Here is an 18,282-nt window from a genome sequence, read left to right as displayed (position 1 = left end):
TCTGCCTAGGGTGCAGAAATGGACAACGCTGATGCCTCAGTTTTATGACCATGACTTCAGGTTATCACAGTAGAATTAGCACTCTTGTGGTAAACAGCTATTCAGACCTTGTAGGAAAGAGACATTGACCCACTTTTCTAACCGAATTGTACACAGGGGAGTGAATATTCAAGTATATTGAAAGCATGTGTTGATGTTGTTTTGGTCTGAAGAATCATTTTGAAATAATTAATAATAACTATAACTATCAGGAATAGTGCGTATCATCATATTCGACCACTGGAGAGCTAAACACATGACCCGAGCATTGTCAGAACACTCACTCAGTCCACTTAATTACATGAACATGATTAGCTGCTCTTTAATACAGATATCTAATCTAATCATGTCAACAACTCAATGCATTTAGCCTTGTAGACATGGTCAAGATGACCTGCTGAAGTTCAAGCCAGGCTTAAGAATGGGGAAGAAATTAGATTTAAGGGACTTTGGCATGGTTCTTGGTGCCAGACAGGCTGGAATAGCAACAACACCCTGATCTATTGGGATTTTCTTACACAACTGTCTCTAGGATTTACAGAGAATGATCCAAAAATATCCAGTGAGTGGCAGTTCTTTGAGAAAAAAATGCCTTGTTGATGTTAGAGGTCAGACCTCTCCCAGCTGACAAGGAAGGCAGCAGTTAGTCAGATAAGGTTGTTTTGTTACCATTGTTGCAATTATACAGAAGAGCATCACTGAATGCACAACATTTTGAATCTTGAAGCAGGGTATAGCAGCAGAAGACCACATCAGAGAAACGCAAAACTGAGGCTACAATTTTCACGGGCTCAACATTGTCCAATTTTGGATAACACTGGAATTCCATTGTCTGGTCTAATGAGTGTGAATTTCTGCCGAGACAGTTAGCTTGTATGGTCAGAATTTGGCATAAACAACATAAAAGCAGGATCCATCCTGCCTTGGTTAAGTAACTCAGGCTGCAGGTGTAATGGTGTCTGAGGTATGCTCTTGGCAAACACCGGGGCACTAAGTACCAATTGAACATTGTTTAAATGTCACAGCCTACCTGAGTCTACTCGCTGACCATGTCGATCCTTTATGACCACAGTATACCTATCTTCTGATAGCTGCCTCCAGCAGGATGCTGGAACATTAAACAGAGTTCACTGTACTCAAATGGCATCCACGGTCACAAGATCTCAATCCAACAGAGCACTTTTGCAGTGTGGTTTAACAGGAGATTTGTGTCATGGATGTGGAGCTGATAAATCTACATCAACTGTGTGATGCTATCGTGTTAATATGAACTAAACCTTTGTGCTACTAAACAAGTACATCATCTAGTTTATTTACGTTTCTCCCCACTGTCCCTCCCAATAGGATCTTCTTTTCCCCAGTCAGCAAGCACAAGGAGACAGCCGTGTGTCTGTGTCTGTGAATGGAGAGTTGACCATCTCTCCTGTACAGCGCTCAGATGCGGGGTACTACATCTGCCAAGCCCTCACTGTGGCCGGAAGCATCATGGCCAAGGCCCAGCTTGAAGTAGCAGACGGTAAGACGAGAGTAGATATAGCAGACACCATCCTCACAGAGAGAGATAATGTTTACCTATGAAGGAAAATACCACTTATCGAGTTATGCAATTCATATATACACAGTTTAGCTGGATTAAAGGGCAAATAGAATAAAAGAAAGATGAGAGATGTTAAAGAAAACTTTGCTTCCTGAAGTTACAGTGATTTCGCAATGTTGTGCAAAATATATCGGCATAATAACATTGTGCACAACTTAAGAGTCTCATCAATGTTTATTATTTTGATGGGGCACATATAGCTTTTAACATTACTCAAACACTGAACACCACTGTATCAAAGATAATTTATCTGCCCACATTTACTGGCAAAGATACATCTGTATCTTCTAAAAGCCAGCCACTGATAATGAACCTTTCCATTTGCACCTTACTTTTTTAAAGACTGAAAACATGTAAAATAAAACGATCTACTTCATGGAGAGATGCAATGCTTTTTTTTTTTTGACAAAGCTTTAATGTCAGCATTAAGTGCTGAGCTGCTGCCAGCTGGGAGCTGTTTATGCCCTTCTCCCCATTTGTTTCTTGGCTTTTTCTCCCACACATTATTAAATTAGCATCTGTTGAAGTGTTTTTTTGGAGAGCAAATGACTTCTGTTCTGTCACTCAGAGGAGATGGATAAATATCAAAATGTAAGGTGTAGAGCACAAGGGATAGGAGAAATTCCTTTGACTGATGGCTGAAAACAAAGATGGATAGAGTTGGCGTGACGCCTGGGATGTTTGGAAGCTTGAATTGTATCGTTTTGTAGCATGCACTAAGCTTGTAAGATCAGCTGCCAATACTGTATGTGTCCACTAGATAAGGATTTTCTGAAGTGCTGGTTTCTCTAATATGCCATAAATGTGTGAGTGTAAAAGTACTTTATAACTATATAAGTATAGCTATAACTTTAGCTATTTTTTAGCTGTGATGTTTGATTGAAGAGTACCAACCTGGACCAGCAGTGTAGACATTGATATTGTTATGCATAATCAGTAATTAGTGTTTTGATACAGTTCAATAAGTAGCAGCAGGGACTAATACTGGAGAGTGTTCTCTTGCATCCCTGTAACAACCTTGGAAAGCAATATTGTAATTTTTACTTTTGTCACCAAGGTTTGTGAGTATGATTGCATTTTTCACAGAGCAGACTAAATCAGGAACAGCAATATCATATTTTTGTTTATACCGTAATCACTTGGGATAATGAGAGCGTGCTCTACAGCAAATGTAATATTAGAAAAAGTTTGCTAGAGCATCTTTTGTTAGATAATACATAAACTAATTTTGTGTTGAACTAGAAAAAGTAATAATGGCATCTTCCCATTTATTTAATGTTCACATTTACATCTAAGTTAAACCTTAATATATACTTTTTAACAACACAACGTGATAATATTGCCATATATGTGCAAACAATTTAGCTCTCTGAAAATCACATGCGGTTCTGCTTACTGTACACTATGCTGCACCTAGTTGTACCTGATTTTTCTGTTATTCTGCTTGAGTTGCTGTATTGCTCATTGTCCTGAAGGAGGTGTGATGAAAGATAAGGCAGGGAGAGCCTGCTGTAAACACTTGTGTGAATGGAGACAGCCCTGATAACAGTGGAGAGCAGCAGTGAGGAAATTGGAAGCGAGGGATAGTTACAAGGCCTAGAGAGATTCAACACTACCGAAATTACTGTTTGAGAGTGCAGAGGCTGTTTTCTGGATGATATAACATGTTCTAAAAAGCTTTAAAAGAGTTGTATTGTTGTTCTGCTTGGCATGCTAATTCTGAGTTTCGTTCATGTGTGTTTGTGGGGGACTTGCCAAAAGGGTGGAGATAGAGCCATGAGTCACAGTGGAAAGAGAGAGGACAGGCATGAATGTGCTGAAAGGTGTTATAAAGAAGGTATGGTAATTAGCACCACGGGTGAAGCATCGTTAATCCTCACCTAGTAATTAAAACTCAAAGGTGTGATGCAGTGCCATGAACACTCCGCCCTACTGTGGAAAAGGCTCACAAAACAGTCAGTTCCTCTCACAACAAATCCACCAGATTGAACCCTAACATCTCGGGCATGCAACCACAAATATAATTATTGCAATCACAAATTAACACCTTGTGATAAGGTCATGTATTTTTTCCCACAAATCTGATAACTACCAAGAAAACAGTTGCATGTTTCTTGCCAAGACTATGACATTCAAATTACAATGTTAGGAAAGCATTCAAATAATAACACCGGATTCTTGATTGTTATACTCAGCCCTGAAGGACCGCCCACCACCGATCATCCGGCAGGGCCCATCCAACCAAACTCAGGCTTTGGGAGGCATGTCCCTACTCAGGTGTCAGGCGTCTGGGGACCCAGAGCCTACAATCACTTGGCGGAAGAATGGGGCCAATCTGCTTGGAAAGGACACAAGGTTTTCCCTTCTGGAACATGGCAGCCTTCAGATCCAGAGTACCAGGGTGGGTTATGTTGAAGAAGCGCGCGATACCTTGTATCTGTAATATGTACTGTAGTTTCTTCTGGGGACAGTGGCCTACTAACCACCAAAGAATAGCTCTAATTGCTATTTTAATTGTTTTCCCCATTAAAAAAATGATTGAAGTCCAGTTGGAAGAAGTTGATGGGTTAACCATAGATCACCGCTGAGCTTCCCACTTGTTTCTGGACTCTTATTTTAAAGGCATTTTCTCTTACATTATTGGAAAGAGTAGCAACTGATCTGCCACAAAATAGTCGTGAATCATGCTCAACTTAAGTGTTCGTTTAACTCTAAATGAAATTTGTGATTCAGACGTAAGACATATTAAGAAACTACTTGCTGAGTGAAAAGTTGTATTTTTTCTTTTTCTAGACTTCTAGATAATTAATCTTGTTTCTAACAAATTACGTTTCTCCATGCCTGTCATTAGAAAGAATTGAGTTTTAAGAGACTCTTCACTGACATCACTTTCCAGTTACATCTAACTTTTCTGCTCAGTCTGTGGATGTTTAAAGCATATATAGTAGTGTTTCTTTTTTCTTTTTCTTTTTTGTTTTTTAAATGCCAGCTGGGCTCCTGGCATTCAATCCATCTATGTTGCCAGTCAGCTGTTTTCCTAGGTTTTAGTTGTTCACTTGGTTTAGTCTAATTAATTTTTTTAAAAGAGATAAACAAATTACCAAATATATGAAATGATAAACCACAATCGCAGCAAACATTCTGCCAGTTAGCATTACGTACAACCTTTATATTTCCTCATGCCAGATGTGGCAGACAGAATTGAAGTGTCCTTTGCAATAGTTCAATCAGGTCCTCAGGACTAATTAATCAAAACAAAGGACAGTTAATTAATCTTGGAGACAGTGTTTTACCACCAAAATTAAAATGCCCTTGTTATCTTCTCAGCAGCATATCAGTTGAATCTCCTGTTGATTATTGTGCCTTCAATTAATCCCACTGCACATATTTCACATTCCTCTGACCTGCAAATTATTCGTGTATTTTGCAGTGAAATCTTTCTCTTTTGGTGAGAAGGACATTGAAGTGAATGTGAATGCAGTTCATAAACACATAAAAGCAAAACAGCTTAATATTTAGTCTATGGGGCTTTTGTTTGTTTTTTCATGTGTAGCTTTCACACCCTGCATTGCGTGTGAAAGAATAAAGAGGAATCTACGTATCTGATAAATGATGTCAGCTTTAATGCATTACAGATGAACAGGTACAGTCAGGTTGCTGTTAAATGATGACTAGTGAGTATAGATTTTTGTTAGTTTTTAAAGTCTTTTATATAGTCTGAATTCAGAAGTCTTAAGGGGGTAATAAAATGGAGAATCTCCAATATACGCTGTACTGTCACAATGTCAAAGTGCTCCTCCTGTGTCACTCGTGTACTTTCTCTCGAGAGGTAACAGAGTTGTCAGTCTCTCCTAAGGCATTGCCAATATGAAATTGGTTGTCATATCTACTATTTCCTGTGTCAGCACTAGTGATGATAATGTCGATGGCTTTTGGAATGGCGGGTGACCATTACTGGAGCAAATCAATTAAGAAAATTAATGTAAGCTTTCACTGGGATCTCTCTTTTTTTTTTTTTTTTTTTCATTGGCCAGCATTAAAGTTCCCTCTCATCCACTCTCCGGCTTTTCTCGAGCCAAATGCAGGCCAGTGGAGGTTAATGCATTTTTACTGTACTAGTAGGTGCAAAGCCCAGACTGACGTAAGAGCTTCTGGAAACCATCTGGGATCAGAGTTGGATTCAGCTGTACAAAGCAACACAGTACACTCTAAAAGCTGTATTATGATGCAGATGAGCAGAAAATGTTTGTTAGTTTAATAGACACAGTGTCTGCAATCATTATTATTATTTTTTATCATTAGTTACTGTTTTTTAGTGTTGAATTTGGTTTCTGTTGCGGTTTTGAAATCTGCCCAGTTCTTGTAGATTTCAGATTAAATGGGAGCTTGAATTAACTTGAAATTTAAATTGTGTTTTTCTTAGCTGTCTGACTCAGGGCTGTATACCTGCGTTGCTACCAGCTCCAGTGGAGAAACATCATGGAGTGCCTACTTGGATGTCAGAGGTCTGCTTCAGTAGAAAATGATTCACATGTTTTATGCATATCACTTATAAAATGGCTTGCATTTGTTTTGTTTTTGTGGGGGGGGTTTTGCTTTAATTGTGTCTGTCTTGTTTCTTTAGACGCTACTGACCTCGTTGACTTCATATCTCACAATTCGACCGCCCTCCCAGGGCCTCCCTCCAAACCCGAGGTTACTAATGTTACGAAGAGCAGTATCTCGTTGTCATGGAAATCGGGACCAGAGGGGGGCTCCCCAGTGTCCTCCTATGTCATTGAGGCTTTTGGGTATGTCTGCGACCTATGGCCTCGAGCAACATTTAGTGACCCCGAACTTTCATGGCAGTAACAGATGTGGGTGTTTCTGTGGGCAGTCAAGCAAGTCTGGGCAGTTTGAAGGAGAACATTCATGAGTAGCTCTTTTTTATATATATATATATATATATATATATATATATATATATATATATATATATATATATATATATATATATATATATATATATATTTATACAGTTAGTTTCCAAAGAGTACAAAGTAGCTTGTATTATATGTAAATAATAACTTTATTGGTTGTTTTTAAGCAGAATATGATTAGCACACTTTTTGTGTGTATGTGTGTGTGTCTTGTGTTTGTTGGACTGACTATTCTTTCACCAAACAAAATGTTTTTCAAAGCCTTTCAATAGTTTCATTACTATGTGGCACATCATTTGAGCTCCCACTCTCAGCAATACATCTAGTTATCTCAAATGAATTGTCTGGATTTCTTACATTTGAAGTTGTTCACTGCTTATTTAATTTATTCTTTTTACAGTCAGTCAGTGAGTAACAGCTGGCAGACCGTGGCAGATCATGTGAAAACCACAGAGTTCACAGTCAAAGATCTACGACCCAATACCGTCTACTTGTTCATCATCAGGGCAGTCAATGCTCAAGGGCTCGGGGATCCGAGCCCCATGTCTGAGCCCGTTCGCACTCAAGGTACAGAAATGAGAATGGATTCTAATAAATTTTTAGTGATAAGAATTCCTGTTCCCACTTACATTGCTTGTGTTTTGTTTTTTTTTTCTCTGTCACAGACATTAGTCCTACAGCACAGGGAGTGGACCACCGTCGTGTGCAGAAAGAGTTGGGGGATGTTGTAGTCAACATGCACAATCCTGTTGTCCTCAGCTCCACTTCAGTGCAGGTCACCTGGACTGTGAGTACCCACAACCCTTAAAAGATTTGTAAAAGTATAGCCAAAGTACCGACTGTTACCTTTGGAGCAGTATAGGAAAAACAAATCTGGTCTAAGCTTGTTTGAGAACTTTATACCTGGCACGTCACTTTGTTTTGGATTAGCTGGCACACACACAGAATAAATATGAGGGGATGGATACACATTTGTAGAATGAACAGCTGCTGCTGCATCAATTTTGATTGGTGTGAAGCGATGCAGGAATCAAGACTAATGTTTCTATTCAGGACAAATACATCACCATTAGGCACTACATGTGTCACTTCTGGAAGCAGTTTGCAGTGCTTTATCTGGGAAATGTTATTTCTGTCTGTTGGCAAGGTGTCCCAGTGCCTGCTGCTGTAGGTTAATAACACACCTTGGATACATTTACTGCAGTCTGCTATTTCATGCTTGTCAGCATGACAACCGTGTACTGTCACACAGCTTTTAGACTGAGACAACTGTGTTTGTGGTGGATCTGAATAGGTTCACAGGCGTTATTTGACCTGGCTCCATTTAACAGAAGTTTTTTCAGTACCCAAACTTTATGTATTAAACAGTTGCAGCAGAATTTGTTTTAATTGTTGTCTTTTGCATGTTATTTGGGAAAAATAGCATTTCCCATTTTGTTTTTTGGATTTTACTCAACTTTAATTTCAGTACTTTGTTGCTCAGAACATAAAGTTGTCAGTCACCTTTGTCTGTGTGGTAGTTGAGAAGCTCATTGCATACTTCTTCTTAAACTCGGATCTCCACATTTCTGGCCTATATGCACAACTTGTGCAGGATTACATCAGACATTACATTTACTATAAACAGTTCCACTAAGACATCAAAAATCACAAAGCAAATTCTTCCTGCCTCATGAAAAATCACATTTGTACAAAGATAAGGGTTTGGTAGTAATGAGATTTGAGAACACAAGAACCGGTGTGCACAAACTTCCACAAATTTGGATTAATTGTATTACTTTTTTCTATCTTTTGAAGAAAATAGGAATTTGTGTTTATTTTTTATTCACACTCCCAATAACAGTGATTCCTTTTTTAAACATAGGCAAAAAAGGAAAAAGAGATGGCTTATGGGACATTTAGATGCACAAATCATTTTGTTAAGAACATACAAGCTGAGACTACAGAGAGACAGCGAAAGAAAAGAAATAAGCCAGAAAAGAGACACTCTTGCACTGTTTTGGTGATAATCCAGTGTGTTATTTTCCTTGTAAAAGCTTTTTCTTGCTTCTCCCCCTGTCAAGAAGTACCTGTCCTGAAAAGAACCTGGGAAAATTAAAAAAACAAGAGGAAAAACATATTCTGATCCCATATTTTTAGCCTAGATTTAACTACTTAGCAGCAGTGTGCAGATCTGGCAAATGCACTACTACTGTCTTTGTACGGTTTCTTGCTTCTCTTCTGCTAATTGAACTGTGTGATTAAATAAACGGATGTTGAGTCATAGCAGTTTTTATGACACCTTCCGCACTATTACAATACAGCGTGTCTCTCTCTTTCTCTTTCTCCTTCTCCTCTCTTTTCAGGTGGAGAATCCATCCAAGTTTATCCAAGGCTACCGTGTTTTGTACCGGCAAACTTCAGGGCTGCCCTCCCCAGGGCCGTGGCAGATACAGGACTTGAAGGTTGCCTCAGAGAGGGACATAACTCTCTCTGGTCTGAAGAAAGGCATTGTATATGAGATTAAAGTGCGGCCGTATTTCAATGAATTTCAGGGCGCCGACAGTGAATCCATGACAGCACGCACCATGGAAGAAGGTGAGCCACAAATTAATTTGCATTTCTGATAAAAATTAATTTCTCTGCTGACTTAATGTTCGAAAGAAGTAAGATATAGTTACTAATGCATGAGCAGGAGCTCTTGTGTAAATGTTTCTACCTACTTTCATATTTAGTTGCTCCTACTAATGGCTTCTTGGCTAGATAGGAATGGATAATGGCATTTCAAGTACACCCTCCCACATACGCACACTGCTGCAGTGCTATGTCCCCTGTGTGTGAAAGCAGGTCTCCCAGACAGCGCAGTAGGGCTCTATGACAACCCAGAGCCTCTGTGGGTTGGTGGGCAAAGAGGGCGAGCAGTAAAGCTCAACTCTCTCTCACCTCGTCTGTGCCTGCTGCCATGTCTCTGTCTAAATGTACATGATACGACCTCCCACCTCACTTACACTCACACACCAATGAGCTCTTTGTGTAATTACACTTCCTGGTTTCGTCTTTCTCCTCGTGTTATTCATCGGCTATTTGAAATGTTGTTAATATCAGACTTCTCTATTCATTCTCAATTCTTTGCAAACAGGAAATGATAAGAATTATTTGTGCATGCTAATGCTATAATAGAAATTATTTAATGCTGCCAATGCAAACATCACAAGAGATGAACCCCAACTTTTATGTTGGGTTTTCTGTGATTGTAGATGAAAAAGCAGATTGAAGTGAAAGAGACCACAGTGCACAAAGCCCAAAGGTAGAGAATCAGGTCATGGCTGCGACTTCATTTGCTGCATCACTCTCGTTGTGATTTCTCATTGAATGGGCTCTTCACCCCCGGATTCAACCTGTCAGTACAGAGCTTAACTATAAAAATTCTAAGGAGCATTTGAACATTTGGTGGAAACTATCTCAGCTGTGGTGTCAAAAACACTGGTTTTTAGATGCACCAACTCAGCTGTGGAGTGAAGGATCTTAGGCAGATGGAGTGCTGACTAAGGAGACAACTTTGAAAGAAATATGCACAAAATTTCAATTGTGCATATGAATCTTACAGGTGGAGTCACTGAATCAGTGCTACTCATTCAGGTTAAAGGATTCATGTTCTCATTGATTCTCATTAACTTTCTCTATACCTTCCAGTCAAATCACTCAATATTTATTATTTAAAGCCCCTGATGTGAAAATTCACTTTAACCTTGAATATGGTTGTGTGACAATCCCAACTAAACATCCACTCACTAGCTTTTTTTTCACCGAAATTGCAAGCCGTTACCGGCTCATCTGAAAATGTGCTAAAAGCAATGAGAGTTACTGTCCTCTCTTTGCAAAAGATCTCCATAACAACTAAGCAAACATGATCGGGTGATACAAGCTATGGCATTAAGGTTAACACTGTTTTCAAATTTAATCAATTCCCCTGAAGGTGAGACTGCATTTTGGACTTCAAGAGTAAAAAAAGTGAATGCACTGTATCATCATTCATTTACAGCAGCTACATATGTTGCCTGTGGGTGAACAAGACAATATCTTCACTCACTTCATTGCATCATTCAGGTGTTGCATCATTTGAACGGTGTGGAACTTGGCTTGCGCTGAAAAACAAGTCATGACAAGGCCATTAATGTCAGAGAAAATATTAGCCCAAAGCATCTGTGTTTGATGATGAGTGGATCACAGGGCTGCATCTTCCCCCCAGTAGGAGAACAGGGCTAGCTTAGTCTAGGGGATACAGCTGGTGGAAAAAAGAGAGACTCACCTCACTGGAGCCCAATTAAAATGGCCACACAGGATCACAGAGGTCTTTGCAGATGGGGGCATATGTTCTGCTCAGGGATACCTAGAAACAAGGCATTGTGGTACAGGGGAAAAATTGCCTCGCTCAACCTATTCTCTACTGCACAGAAATGCAATTCTTGCAAAAATTGCAAGAAAATCACTTGTTATCCATCAAAGGTAGATTGGAAATGAAGTTCCCTACTGCACAAGGGAGAATTTGTATACTAATGCACCTCACAACCTTTCAGAGAGTTTAAAGAGGAGAGTAGGCTTTCAGCCAGTATTCACAGCAAGTCAAATGAACCCATGAGTCAAGGTTCTATGCTTGTATAGTTGTTAAAATGAGAACCTCTGATCTGACCTGGTCTCATATGGACATTAGTGAAGCTAAAAGCTGAAATTCTCATATGAAACAGAGCTCCCTTCTCTTGCTAGATAGAGTTTAATTACTGTTTTTTTGTTTTTGTTTTTTGCGGGCAGGGGCAGATGTGTTGTAGAGTAATGTTCACCAGTTCATGAATTAATTAGCTTACATTATGCATCCATTTGCATAACAGGTTATGTTTACTACTTCATATCCTGCATAGCAAACATTAAGCAGCTTTAGTAGCTTTTGTTTAATTGCACAGCTGTGGGTAAAAAAAACCCTGAAATGTTTACTTAGACATTGGAAGCATTAATTGCTTGAAGTTACTCTCTAGCTACAGTTCACATCAGTCCTAATATAAGTATTAGTCACATTAGTAAGAACATAATCTTTGACCTTTTCTTGGTTTTGCAGCCATTTATAGTAATATTATCCCGAGTCATTACTGGTATTCTAGCTATTATTCATCCAGGGGGATTGTTGTGGTACATATGGAAATTGTAGAACTACACTTAATGGTTCCTGTCTTCTCCTAATGCAGACCTTTGACTGACTGGAAAGGCACTGTTTGCTAAAAGAGCACCTCTGAAATGACATCTGGAAAGCTGAAAGTTACTTGGATAATTGTGACCTGATATTACCCTACTTGGAGCACTGAAGGCATTTAGTGGTCACTGCCCTCCTGCAGTTTTTTTATTGGTCACTCTACTACTGCTCTAAGCTTGCTCTAAGCTTACTAGGTGCCTTGTGGAAAGTGTATGAAGCAGCATTATTATAAAATATACAGACAGTGGTAGCATTTCCAGAATAACATGCAGTGACAAAAGGAATGAATACTTTTGAAATAAAATGTTAAACGTGGTATAATCAGAAATTATGATCATTTCATTTATTAAAAAAGAATGTGGAACCGTGTACATGCCCATTATTCTGTGTGCTTTCTGACTTATAGCATACCTTCTGATTTTATCTGTATATGTGTATTTTCCTTTTTTCAGAAAATCATAACTGAAAAGATAAACAAACAAAACTGACAAATAAACTGTTCCTGGCTGAGGTTTTGAGCCCCCAAAAATCCTCAAACAGTTGTAGGGGTCTGTGTTTTATGGAATGCTTTGTTTGTTTGTTTTTCGCTCCATCAGATTTGTTATTATGATTAGATTTTTGTCTTCAGAGACAAAAGGATTGCCTCAAATATTATGAGCCCGAAGATGGATATTAGGAGCCTTCTTTGTTCAGACTGTTGATGACTTAGAAAGTTGAATTCCTTCACCTGTAATCAAATTGGAATTACTTGTAAATGTTTACTTGAAAGAAAGGAGTAAAGATTTGTGGCAGGATGATATGGTATAATATAATATCCTGTATTTTATATTTGACTCTTCCTTCATTGCGTGTGTATTTTTTCCTTCCTTCTGAACAATAGTCATCTCAATACTGGGACAGTACATTTGTGTGAGTCTGTTTAACGGTAATTGCTTTGGAAAGTCAATACTGCCTAAATGTCTGAATATAGATATCCTCAAACTGGGCTCAGTTAATTTGTTAAATGTAATAAAAATAAACCGCATCTCCTATGGCTGATTTAATTCCTTTCTCCTGCCAGCCTGTCAAGTACTTTGCAGACACAGCCATATCTGTTCATAGCCGCTCTTTTAAGCACAAGCTACATTATACAGGGAGATTTGTTTCATCTGGCAACAAAAGAAATCTATTGTTTTGTCATCTTTTTGCTATGTAAATTACCCGAGGCTGATGTTGAGCTTTGCAGATGTCAAATAACTGGCAGAGGTCAGGATCAAATCTTGCACAAATGCTCTGTCATACACTTCTAATATGCTGTTGTGTCATTAGTTCATGTGCGCTAATACATGCGCTTTTGACTTTGAGTTGGCCGAGTACAGACACCATGTCCATTTTGAGAATTTGACTCACGACGCCCATTTCCACAATGGCCCACCTGCCTTTACTTCTCAGTACAGTAAGACAGTGCCTTCCATATATTGAAACACTGTGATTAGTATTGTTATTTTAAACCTCCTTAATCGGGCTCAAACTAGCTGTTTCATCCTTTCAGTCAGAACGTAATGATGATTTTATTAGGAATCGAGAGAGACTATGTGCCCAGGGATTGCCTGATTTGCACAGTTCCACAGATATGATCTTTTTGCCTCCTGCTGCCTATAGTTTCTTTAAATTTTACATCTATCTATGGAGGGTGCCACAATCTCTAATTTAAAAAAAGAACTATTAAAGTTTGTTTTTATGCCCTTTATTCTCCACATACATACCAAGAAATCACCTCAAACTCATTATCAGACATGGGTACTGACCAATTTTATTCAAACAGACATGCTAAATTGAGTGCATCTACACTGGAAGCATTTGCATGTGGCCAATATGGTGTAGTGCGCGTAAGACATGATGAAAGTGATTTACTTACTGGGTTCAGCAACACAATAAGAATCTCACTATTAAGATAAGAAACTGAGATGAAGTACTCCCAGCAGCCATCTGCCAGGCTGGCTTAGGAAATAGAAAAACCCATGTTGTTTGGCTTGCTGAATTAATATGAATTGAGGTAGCGAGTGAGACAAATCCCTCTTTGACATATGAAAAAAGAAATAAATAAAACAAGACACACTCGTTTTTCAGAATAAACTATGTGTAGTGATTTCATTCTTTCTTTCTTTTTTACCTTTTCTTTCTTTAATCTTTTTACCCCCTCCCGGTGTGACCCATCAGCACCAAGTGCGCCTCCACAGCAAGTGACAGTGCTGACAGTGGGAAACCACAACAGCACATCCATCAGTGTATCCTGGGACCCTCCTCCTTCTGACCAACAGAATGGCATCATACAAGAGTACAAGGTGAGCCCAGGCTTCTCCAGACTGAATAGTTTAGTGATTTAGTGATGTACAACCTCACAATGAAATCTGTCTGGTGTGTCTGTCTTTGTCAGATATGGTGTTTGGCCAACGAAACTCGCTTTCATGTCAATAAGTCTGTGGACGCGACCATCCGTTCAGTGGTAGTTGGGGGTCTGCAGACCGGAGTGCAGTACCGTGTAGAGGTGGCTGCAGGCACCAGTGCAGGGGTGGGGGTCAAGAGCATACCCCAGCTCATCACTTTGGGTAATCCACTCTCTCTCTCTCACAAACACACACACACACACATGCCAAACCTCGAGTCAAATAAAATGACCCCATGATAGGAGACCTAGGTCTCTATCACAGATTGGGGGTCTGGGAAAATGATTTATCAATTTATCGCACTTGAAGAAAGAAAATTGCGCTTTACAACGCCAGATGTCTATAGAGAAATCAATAGCAGTTCATTAAGTGTAGTGCCTGGTAACACTGTGCCAAGTACTGTTAGCCATATCAATAATCCTCTCCAATATGTGTGCAGCTGGCGCTAACAAAGTAGACAGTGTTTTTGTAGGAGCTTATCAGCCTATCACATCTTATGAAATCACTAAAGGATGCCCAGCGTATATAAGCCCAGAATCAATATGGGAGCTCAGGCCAGATGCTCTTCATCTGTGACTTTTGACTGATATATAATAACACCCCTAACGCCCAGAGAAAGGGAAACAGGCCTGTGGAATGAAGCTTAATGATGGGGGGGGTGGTTCCTGCTGGAGACTGTGAATCTAATTTCACAGCACAGTAGCCGCAACAGAAAATCAAACTCTGTCAGAGCTGCTCTGTCAATCTTGTGTCTTGCAGCTCAAGTTGATAAGTGCACTGCTGAATTGATTAACGCTATATTGGATGCACTGATGCTGGGTTTTTTTTTATCTCTTTGTGTTTGTATTTTTTCACGGGCTCATCTTTCGGTGGTCTCTGTAGTCCATGTGTCCTGGTTTGACACATAGTGTGTTCCACACTTCTTTGATTTGCTTAAACGTGTACATTTTCACCATATTTATTTATCTCTATGTCAAACATTGTGATGATATTCAATAAAATTTTGTTACAATTTAATTTCTCTGAACTGTATTTTTTCCTGCTCAATATTTTTTTTGATCCCATTCAGTCACTGATACTGAAATTAAAATTCTAAATTCTTTCCCTTTTCTCCCTGTGTGGTTGTGTGGTGCCTCCAGGTGCAGAACTGAGGGACGTAATGACAGGATCGGACAGCAACAACAGCATCTCAGATGTGGTGAAGCAGCCGGCCTTCATCGCTGCTTTGGGAGGGGCTTGCTGGATTGTCCTCATGGGCTTCAGTGCCTGGTTGTACTGGAGGAGAAAAAAGAGGAAAGGACTTAGCAACTATGCAGGTAAAAAAAAAATCAATTTACATGGTTCTGCATCAAAACTGGCTCACAAAGCAAAGTAGGTCTCTCTCCAGCGGAAGCTGATGCCATCACAGATGTGACTCCATTTGAGCTGGCTGAAACGCAGAACAAAGAAAATGTATTCAGCGCAGATGGAAATAGGCCCTATTTACTTTAATTCACTGTGCACTGATGTGCATCGACTGTGCTGCGTTCCATCAGCAGCACACCTCAACACTCTAATACATTCATGCAAGATAAGTAATTTAACATCCCCTTCCATTATCAGACCATGCCTGGTGTTGTTTGCACATTAACATGAGGTACATCTAGGTTTATGTATGGAATATTCTTTTATTCCACTGCGAGTCGAGCATGAAGCTGTGTGCAAATTTCATAATGCGTATTGCAGCTTTTATTTAGTGAGCAGTGCGATTTCCTAATTCAGCAGGGATTTATGTGATTGAGGGCTGGTTTTCTGATCCCTTTCTTCAAAAACTGCAGGAGTTTAAGTCCAAAATTTCATATTTCCATTTGGAAAACAATGGATTCTTTTTTTTTCTTTCTATAAGAGCCATTGACTTAAAAAATTCATTGATTTCTTCATTTTTAAATAATTTATAGCAGTAGTTTAAAAATGTAGTAATTGTCTTTCTTGTTGCACACGTATTGTTCCAGATGTATTTTGGAAGGATTTCATAAAAAAAATAGAATTATGATGAGAGTGCAGATCACCTGAGGCGAGTAAAAATAAAAAAAAAAAGGTTAAAAATGTCACCTTCATTTAAACTTCTCCCTCAGGGCAGTCAGTGTAAATCAGAAAATGCTGAAATGTTAGCTGTGTTATTGCCCAAGCTTCATCAAAATATGATCACAGTGCTGACATATCAGTGATGGATGAGCAAACAAAGCAAAAATGAAGGCACACAATCCACATCTTTTGAACACGAGAGCATTTTGAATCTTTTTAATATTTCTACGCACTCTTTATGCCACTTGATATGCCTTCTGATACGCACACTCTTTATGTCTCTTTAAATTGCAGTTCAGTCCTTCACCTTCACTCGAGCAGGTATGTCTTTACATTGTGCCATTGTATATACAATATCCCGGCAATTTAGGTGCCTTCATTCTTGACAGCAGTAATATATCAGCCATTCAAATCTACAGTCATGCTGTTGATTACTTGACAGTTTAATTGTTTCTCTCTCCTCCCTCTTTTCCCTCCAAGTGACATTCCAAAGAGACAGAGGCCTGATCCGCAATGGAAGGTGAGAATTTCTCCACTAAAAACGTTCAGAAACCCTACTGCTAAAGCTTCCAAGCTGACATTTCGGTGTCACACGGTGAACTTTTTAATGACACCATGCTATTGTAAAACTTAATATGAAGAGTTCTCTCCTGATGAATGGAATTTGCATTTATGCCCCCCCCACCCCCGCCTATTCATATTATATCAGTGCACGATTTCCACTGTTGTTCACTGTGATGAAATCATTAATCACTCCTTTGAACTGGGAGCTACCAATTAATGCAGGTGTTTTAGTCACCGGCTCGCTTCTCAGTTCATCTGAGTGTGCCAGAGGTCAATAAAGGAGGGGAGAGGTGATGAATGTGCTGTTTAAAAAGCTTGGCCTAGAGTAAGTAGAGTCATGGGTTTTATGTGGAGACAGAAGAACAATGCGTCGGACCTTGAGACTCCTCTCAGTGGCCGATAGAATTTCCAGACTGCTCAGAATGCCCAAAGCAAAGACAGCGTGTCCACAGAATATCAAAGTATTCCTGAAAACAACAGGGGGAAAGAGGTGAATTTGCTCTGTGGACAGTGGTTTGCTCTACATATTTGTTACACCTAAGCAAGCAGATAAGCCCAAAGCCAGAACAAATGTTGCAAGTAATAGACTAAAAATAAACGCTTTCTTGTAAAACCCTTTTGCATGAGTGCCTTTCTCCACACTGAAGGTGCACAGACTGCTCGCGCTACTGTGCATAGCTTTGCCCTGTTCTTCTAAGGAAATATATGTAAATATATGTATTATGCTTGTGTAGTTTAAAATGGAAACTATTGACGTAATTGTTTGAACACCTTTGAGCCATCACCAAGTCAGCTGTGAACAACTCCCCTGGCACTTGGTAAATCAGGCTCAGTGGAAAAGTCACTGTAAAGCTGCACATTAAGTAAACATATGCAGACACACGGTATGTTTACTTAATGTGCAGGCATGTGAATGTTTTGCCATTTTTACAGCAGCTGATATAGAGGGGGTGTAAATTGTCTTTTTCTATTTTTTGTTCCTCCCTGAATTGCTGCCCACAACTTTCCTACCTTGAAGCGAACGCCTTTATTCGTGGACGTTGTACTTCACAAAGACAAAATGACATGGTAGCGTTCCTAAACCACCTAATGGGCTTTTGCTGTCTCTGTTGCTATGGAGACTGAGCAGCAGTGTAGCTGATCTGCCAGAGGCTGTCCATGATTCTCAATTTAAAATGTAAATTTCTGTTGTGCTAAGGCTCTAAAGTGGATTTAGTGTGTATTTAGGCCTGCCTTGCTTCTCCAGGGAGAGTTAGGGGTGGTAGAGTCGAGGGGAGGCAGAAGTCTGATTTATAGACTTGCCATTTTATGTCTCTCTGTTGTTTATTGTTGCCTGCGTGCTCGGCTGCTCCACGGGCGAGAATATGCTGAATGAGTTTTCGCATCAATTTGTTGTTGATGCAGCAGGAAGAAAATGAGCAGGGCAGGCTGAATATTTAACAATGTCACTGG

General features: G+C 39.5%; 1 protein-coding gene across 1 annotated transcript in view; it reads left to right on the top strand.

Annotated features, from left to right (window-relative positions):
• Positions 1 to 18,282, top strand: part of LOC146378768 (roundabout homolog 2-like) — an 80,638-nt gene that overhangs the window by 51,188 nt on the left and 11,168 nt on the right. The window contains exons 8-19 of the mRNA XM_084941807.1: positions 1,384 to 1,555; positions 3,832 to 4,037; positions 6,060 to 6,141; positions 6,261 to 6,426; positions 6,956 to 7,122; positions 7,221 to 7,342; positions 8,901 to 9,132; positions 13,976 to 14,100; positions 14,193 to 14,364; positions 15,342 to 15,518; positions 16,561 to 16,587; positions 16,747 to 16,786. Coding sequence (XP_084797933.1) covers positions 1,384 to 1,555; positions 3,832 to 4,037; positions 6,060 to 6,141; positions 6,261 to 6,426; positions 6,956 to 7,122; positions 7,221 to 7,342; positions 8,901 to 9,132; positions 13,976 to 14,100; positions 14,193 to 14,364; positions 15,342 to 15,518; positions 16,561 to 16,587; positions 16,747 to 16,786 — 1,688 coding nt within the window. The remainder of the gene's footprint in view (positions 1 to 1,383; positions 1,556 to 3,831; positions 4,038 to 6,059; positions 6,142 to 6,260; positions 6,427 to 6,955; positions 7,123 to 7,220; positions 7,343 to 8,900; positions 9,133 to 13,975; positions 14,101 to 14,192; positions 14,365 to 15,341; positions 15,519 to 16,560; positions 16,588 to 16,746; positions 16,787 to 18,282) is intronic.

The sequence above is a fragment of the Perissodus microlepis genome, chromosome 10 (genome assembly GCF_051167445.1).
Source record: "Perissodus microlepis isolate ML-2025 ecotype Zambia chromosome 10, ASM5116744v1, whole genome shotgun sequence".
Taxonomy (NCBI): Eukaryota; Metazoa; Chordata; class Actinopteri; order Cichliformes; family Cichlidae; genus Perissodus; species Perissodus microlepis.
The sequence above is the reverse complement of the archived record's forward strand: the minus strand, read 5'-3'. Positions and strand labels throughout refer to the sequence as shown.